This window comes from Ammodytes marinus (genome assembly GCF_949987685.1).
Source record: "Ammodytes marinus genome assembly, contig: scaffold_296, whole genome shotgun sequence".
Taxonomy (NCBI): domain Eukaryota; kingdom Metazoa; phylum Chordata; class Actinopteri; order Uranoscopiformes; family Ammodytidae; genus Ammodytes; species Ammodytes marinus.
Window position 1 is genome coordinate 12,501 of NW_027648363.1, and position 7,500 is coordinate 20,000.

At 47.6% G+C, this 7,500-nt stretch overlaps 1 protein-coding gene across 2 annotated transcripts in view; it reads left to right on the top strand.

Annotated features, from left to right (window-relative positions):
* Window positions 1-7,500, top strand: part of mtif2 (mitochondrial translational initiation factor 2) — a 17,941-nt gene that overhangs the window by 6,527 nt on the left and 3,914 nt on the right. Inside the window, exons 7-13 of one of the 2 annotated variants that reach the window (XM_080054526.1) lie at window positions 821-997; window positions 2,709-2,848; window positions 3,807-3,931; window positions 4,318-4,522; window positions 5,758-5,879; window positions 6,756-6,886; window positions 7,147-7,287. In XM_080054526.1, the coding sequence (XP_079910652.1) occupies window positions 821-997; window positions 2,709-2,848; window positions 3,807-3,931; window positions 4,318-4,522; window positions 5,758-5,879; window positions 6,756-6,886; window positions 7,147-7,287 (1,041 nt within the window). The remainder of the gene's footprint in view (window positions 1-820; window positions 998-2,708; window positions 2,849-3,806; window positions 3,932-4,317; window positions 4,523-5,757; window positions 5,880-6,755; window positions 6,887-7,146; window positions 7,288-7,500) is intronic. The other variant, XM_080054527.1, reaches the window with a different exon arrangement.

Consider the following 7,500-nt stretch of genomic DNA (forward strand, 5'->3'; position numbering starts at 1 on the left):
GGAGAGACAGACAGACAGGCAGGGGGAGAGAGAGACAGGGGGACAGACAGACACACACACAGACAGTCTGAGGAAGAGTCAGATCACTGCTACTGAGGCCGGGGGCATCACACAGCATATAGGAGCCTTCCTGGGTAAGAGACAGACAGGGAGAGAGACAGACAGGGAGACAGGGAGAGAGAGAGACAGGTTGGGGGAGAGACAGACAGGGAGAGAGACAGACAGGCAGGGGGAGAGACAGACAGGGGGAGAGACAGACAGGCAGGGGGAGAGACAGACAGGGGGAGAGACAGACAGGCAGACAGGGGGAGAGACAGACAGACAGACAGACACACAGTCTGAGACAGAGCCAGATCACTGCTACAGAGGCCGGGGGAATCACACAACACAATTAACAAAAAAATAAAAATCACAAGAAAAAAACACAAAAATGGACCAAAGAAACTCAAAATTTGCCCAAAATGTTCCAAAAAAACACCAACACCTTCTCCTCCATGAGAGAGAAACACACACACACATAGACACACACACACACACACACACACACACACACACACACACACACACACACACACACACACACACACACACACACACACACACACACACACACACACACAGACACACACACACACAAAAAACACATACAAACACATAAAAAAATTACCAGCAAAAATGACAAAACCAACAAAAATTAACCAAAAAACCTCAAAATTAGCCCAAAATGTTCCAAAAATTACACACACACACACACACACACACACACACACACCTACCCACCCCTTAACAGTGTGTGTGTGTGTGTGTGTGTGTGTTCCAGTCCAGTTGTCCTCGGGGGAGAGTATAACCTTCCTGGACACCCCGGGCCACGCAGCCTTCTCCTCCATGAGAGCCCGCGGAGCCGACGCCACCGACATCGTTATTCTGGTGGTCGCCGCCGACGACGGAGTGATGAACCAGACGGTGGAGTCTATCCAGCACGCCAAGAGAGCTGAGGGTAAGACAGGCAGGCAGGGGGAGAGACAGACAGGCAGGCTGAGAGACAGACAGACAGGCTGACAGACAGACAGACAGGGGGAGAGAGAGACAGGCTGAGAGACAGACAGACAGGCTGAGAGACAGACAGACAGACAGACAGGCCAAGAGAGCTGAGGGTAAGACAGGTTAATACAGACAGACAGAGAGACAGAGAGACAGACAGACAGACAGTGGAGTCTATCCAGCACGCCAAGAGAGCAGAGGGTAAGACAGGCAGGCAGACAGACAGGCTGAGAGACAGACAGACAGACAGACGCAGTGGAGTCTATCCAGCACGCCAAGAGAGCTGAGGGTAAGACAGGCTGACAGACAGACAGGCTGAGAGACAGACAGACAGGGGGAGAGACAGACAGACAGGCTGAGAGACAGACAGACAGGGGGAGAGACAGACACACAGTGGAGTCTATCCAGCACGCCAAGAGAGCTGAGGGTAAGACAGGCTGAGAGACAGACAGGCTGAGAGAGAGACAGGCCAAGGGAGCTAAGGGTAAAACAGGCAGGCTGACAGACAGACAGACAGACAGACAGACAGACAGACAGACAGACAGACAGACAGACAGACGCAGTGGAGTCTATCCAGCACGCCAAGAGAGCTGAGGGTAAGACAGGCTGACAGACAGACAGGCTGACAGACAGACAGGCTGAGAGACAGACAGACAGACAGACAGACAGACAGACAGACAGACAGACAGACAGACAGACAGACAGACGGACAGACAGGGGGAGAGACAGACAGACAGACAGGCTGAGAGACAGACAGGCAGACAGACAGACAGGGGGAGAGACAGTGGAGTCTATTCAGCACGCCAAGAGAGCTGAGGGTAAGACAGGCTGACAGACAGACAGACAAGAGAGCTAAGGGTAAGACAGGCTAAGCTAATCTAACACACACACAGTGGGGCTAAGGGTAAGACAGGCTGAGAGACAGACAGGCAGGGGGAGAGACAGACAGACAGACAGGGGGAGAGACTCACTCACTCACTCACACAGACAGACAGACAGACACTGTATAATTTGTCTGTATTCAGTACCTATGATTATAGCAGTAAAAATGTGTGATAAATGTCTGGGTAAAAAACAAAATTGTATTTTTCTCTTTCTTTGTGTGTGTGTCTATGTGGATGTGTGTGTGTGTCTCTCTCTCCCTGCCTGTCTCCCTCCCTCCCTCCCTCCCTGTCTGTCTCTGCCTGCCTGTCTCCCTCCCTCCTTCCCTCCCTCTCTCTCTGCCTGTCTCTGCCTGCCTGTCTCCCTCTCTGCCTGTCTCTCTCTCAGTGCCTATCATTGTAGCAGTGAATAAGTGTGATAGCCTCAAATGTGTAATTTTGAAATGACTGAGTAAAAAACTAAAATTTTCTTTTTCTTTGTGTGTCTCTCTTTCCCTCCCTCCCTCTCTCCCCCTCTCCCTCCTTCCCTCTCTCCCTCCCTCCCTGCCTGTCTTCCTCCCTCCCTCCCTTTCTCTCTCTCTCCCTCCCTCTCTCCCCCTCTCCCTCCCTCTCTCTCCCTCCCTGCCTCTCTCTCTCCCTCCCACCCTCCCTCCCTCCCTCCCTGCCTCTCTCCCTCCCTCCCTCCCTCCCTCTCTCCCTCCCTCCCTGCCTGTCTCTCTCTCTCTCCCTCCCTCCCTCCCTCCCTCCCTCCCTGCCTGTCTCTCTCTCTGCCTGTCTGTCTCTCAGTGCCCATCATTGTAGCAGTGAATAAGTGTGATAAGCATCAGTCGGACCCTCACAGAGTCAAAAAGGAGCTTCTGGCTCACGACGTCGTCTGTGAAGAGTTCGGAGGAGACGTCCAAGCCATCCACATCTCTGCTCTAAAGGTGAGTGTGTGTGTGTGTGTGTGTGTGTGTGTGTGTGTGTGTGTGTGTGTGTGTGTGTGTGTGTGTGTGTGTGTGTGTGTGTGTGTGTGTGTGTGTGTGTGTGTGTGTGTGTGTGTGTGTGTGTGTGTGTGTGTGTGTGTGTGTGTGTGTGTGTGTGTGTGTGTGTGTGTGTGTGTGTGTGTGTGTGTGTGTGTGTCTCTGTCTGTGAGTGTGTCTGTGTGTGTGTGCCTAAAAAATCTATAAATCTATAAAAGTTTTAAAGGTGCTCGGAGGAACTTTCAGTGTGTGTTAATTCTAGCGCCCCCCTTTGGACTAAAGCGGTAGTGTTTTTACCACGCCAGCTGTTGTTCCTGGGTGAGCGTATACCCATGACAAAGGCATTAAGAAAAACTATATAAAAATATCATTCTTTGCACTGATGGTCTCGTTTGCTGTTACATGTAATTTATGATCATCAGAGGAAAAATGAGACTGTTTCAGAAATATTTAAAAGTTCCTCAGAGCTACTTTAAAGGGGCAGTGTGTAATATGACATCATCAAGAAAGTTCTACAAAGTTCTAGAATGCAACACTCCCTGGGTAACCCCAACCCTTTAGAATAATAACAGAAGCTACAGTGGCCTTCAAGGACAAGAACAATTCTAAATTTTAAACAATGCACCTGATGACATTCCAACTATGACACTTTCAAGATGGCGGCACTAGGCCTTGGTCCAAAATATGCAGAAATATGGACATATATGAGACCCTTTCTAAGGGAAAAAAAAAATAATTCAAAACATTTTTTTCAGCTATTATGCACTAAATTAAATGTACTTATGGATATTATAATTACTTTCTACAAAATCTGCTGGGAAATAAAACCCAAAATTCTACACACTACAGGTTTAATGTCCCTTTTTAAAATAAAGGAATAAACTAACTTAACTAATGACATCATTGTTGTTGTTGTTTCCAGGGTGATAACCTGCTAGCATTAACTGAAGCCACCGTAGCTTTGGCCGAAGTGCTGGAGCTGAGAGCAGAGTTCACTGGAGCTGTGGAAGGACTGGTGATAGAGAGCCGCACAGACAAGGGCAAAGGGTGAGTCTGTGTGTGTGTGTGTGTGTGTGTGTGTGTGTGTGGGGGGGGGGGGCTGTGTGTGTGTGTGTGTGTGTGTGTGTGTGAGTGAGTGTTTCTTTTGGCTAAGTTTGGGCTAATTTTGATGTTTTTTGGTTAGTTTTTGTTTAAATTTTTTTTTTTTACTTATGTGTGTTTTTATGTGTCTATCTATCTATCTATCTATCTATCTATCTATCTATCTATCTATCTATCTATCTATCTATCTATCTATCTATCTATCTATCTATCTATCTATCTATCTATCTATCTATCTATCTACGGATTAAACTGTCTGTCTGTCTGTCTGTCTGTCTGTCTGTCTTATTAAATAATTTTTTATCATATTTTATGTATCATATTTTTTCCAGTCCTGTGGCGACGGCCCTGGTCCAGCGCGGGACATTGAAGCGCGGGTCTCTTATTGTGGCGGGGAAGAGTTGGGCCAAGGTGCGCTACCTGTTTGACGAGCACGGTTGCCCGGTAACGGAGGCCACGCCCAGCTGCGTGGTCCAGGTGGTCGGATGGAAAGAGCTGCCGTCCGCCGGAGAGGAAATACTAGAGGTCGAATCTGAGGTTAGAGAGAGTGTGTGTGTGTGGGGGGGGGGGGGGGGGGGACTGTGGCTGTGTCTTGATTCAGGGGTTGCACCCTACGTAGGCTGCATTTGAAGACCGATTGCGTCATAGCGGCGCGCAAAGGCTGTCCCGTTTGCAAGGCTCCTTGCAAGGCTCCTCATATGCAGCCGAGAAATGCAGCCTTCGTTTCACGGTTTTGAAGGCTGCATCAGATGTATCCTTCGCAGCCCAACATATCCCATGATTCATTGCGTTTTTTCAGAGATGGCATAAAATAAAATAAAAAATAACAAAACAGCAACGTGTTGCTCCATCTTCTTAACTTTTATCTTCCTTTCTTTTTTTCTTGTACTTTTTTTTCTTTTCGTCTGGTAGGCAACTTCTTTTTCTTTTTTCCTCCGTTGACAGGGCTGTCTCCGTTGGCAGCAATCAGGGTTGCTAGGCAGCACAGGAGCGGCGAGTCGTCACGCAAGGTAACGGCTTGTTACGTAAACCGGAAATGCTCGTAAACCGAGACCTGCGGAGACCGTCTCCTTTAACAAGGCTCGTTGGCCTTAAAACCGGCCTTCATAGGCTATGGCCTTCATAGGCTATAGCCTTCATAGACCGCGAGACTGCGTCCTACCAAGGCTGCAACCCCTGAATCAAGACACAGCCCGTGTGTGTGTGTGTGTGTGTGTGTGTGTGTGTGTGTGTGTGTGTGTGTGTGTGTGTGTGTGTGTGTGTGTGTGTGTGTGTGTGTGTGTGTGTGTGTGAGAGAGAGTGGGGGGGAGGGACACTGAGCTGCCGTCTGCCGGAGAGGAAATACTAGAGTTCGAATCTGAGGTTAGAGAGTGTGGGGGGGTTGGGACTGTGTGTGTGTGGGGGGAGGGGGGGGGGGACTGTGTGTGTGTGTGTGTGTGTGGGGGGGGGGGACTGTGTGTGTGTGTGTGTGTGTCTTTCTATCTGTCTGTCTTTCTAAACAAATTAAAAATGTAAAAACATATTTTGAGCAACATTTTTTGTATTTTTTTATTTTGTCTTTTTCATTTTTTTAAGTAAACATTTGAGTAATACATATTTTTCTATTAAAAAAAATTATAATTTAAAAACTAAAATAATACAAAATTTTAAATATTGTGACCAACATTTTAATTGCTGTTTTTTACTGTGTATTTTAAAATAGGAAATTAATTAAATTGAAAAAATACTGTATATACATTTGTAATTGGTATTTTTCCCCCTGTATTCTCCAGCAACGTGCGCGTGAGGTGGTGGAGTGGCGCACACACACAGAGGAGCAGCAGAGACTAGACACAGAGAAGAGTCTCATCGAAACCAAGCAACAGCAACACCTGCTAGAGTACAAACAGGAAAGGTGTGTGTGTCTGTGTGTGTGTGTGTGTGTGTGTGTGTGTCTGTCTGTCTGTCTGTCTGTCTGTCTGTGAGAGACTGTGGGTGTGAGTGTGTGTGTGTGTGTGTGCCTGTCTGTCTGTCTGTGTGTCTGTCTGTCTGTCTGTGTGTCTGTCTGTCTGTCTGTCTGCGTTATTGCTAGACCTGTTTGTTTGTTTTTTAAATACTTCATTTATAGATTTTTATTTTATGAAAATACACACTGAGAAAACACTTGAAAAAGGAATTCAACGGGCGCTCCGGTGGTGTAGTGGATAGAGTGTGTATCATACTGGCTCCGGCCTTCGTTGCAGTGGTCGCTGGTTCAAATCTGACCCGTGGACCTTTACTGCAGGTCATCCCCCCTCTCTCTCTCTCTCTCTGTCTCCCCATTTCAACTCTGTACTGTCTAATAAAGCTATCTCTCTCTCTCTCTCTCTCTCTCTGTCTCCCCATTTCAACTCTGTACTGTCTAATAAAGCTATCCCTCTCTCTCTCTCTCTCTCTCTCTCTCTCTCTCTCTCTCTCTCTCTCTCTCTCTCTCTCTCTCTCTCTCTCGCTCTCGCTCTCTGTCTGTCTCCCCATTTCAACTCTGTACTGTCTAATAAAAAAAGCTTGAAAATACAAAAAAAAATTATCTTAAAAAAAATAATAATAATTCTTTGTTTGTGTTATTTTGCTTTATTTTATTTTTTACCGCCTGAGCTGGACCTGTTTGTTTGTTTTTTAAATACATATATTTTTTTATGAACATACACAGTGAGAACACTTGAAAAAGGAATACACTTTTTTTTTTGCACTTTTATTGTATGTGTTTTTAAATTTTTCAAAGTAAAATCCTAATTCATTCCTTCTTTCAAAGGGAGGGTCTGAACCACCTGAGCTGGAGACAGAGGAAAGCCGCGCTGTACCGCCAAAATAAGACAAAGTTCAGCCAGCGGGCCAGTGAGAAGACACACAAGGACCAACTCAGTCTGCCAGTTATCATCAAAGGTACAGACAGACAGACAGACAGACAGACAGACAGACAGACAGACAGAGAGAGAGAGAGAGACAGAGAGAGAGAGAGAGAGACAGAGAGAGAGACAGATACAGTAGATAGATAGACAGCTAGATAGACAGACAGACAGACAGACAGACAGACAGACAGACAGACAGACAGACAGAGAGAGAGACCTCCCTCCCTCCCACACACACACACTCTCTCCCTCCCTCCCACACACACACTCTCACTATACTCCATTCTGTCCCAGGAGATGTGGATGGCTCGGTGGAAACCCTGCTGAACATCCTGGAGAGTTATGATGCTCAGAGCCAGTGTCTCCTGGAGCTGCTGCACTTTGGCATCGGAGACGTGTCCGAGAACGATGTCAATATGGCGGAGACGTTCACAGGTCTGTGTGTGTGTGTGAGGGGGGAGGGGGAGTGGGTGGAGGGGGGGTGGAGTGTGTGTGTGTGTGTGAGGGACGGGGGGGGGTGTGTGTGTGGGGGGGGAGGGGAGAGTGTGTGTGTGGGGGTGGGGGGGAGTGAGTGTGTGTGTGTGTGTGTGTGTGTGTGTGGGGGGGGGGGGGGAGGGATGGGTATGAGAGAGAGAGTGAGCGTGTCTG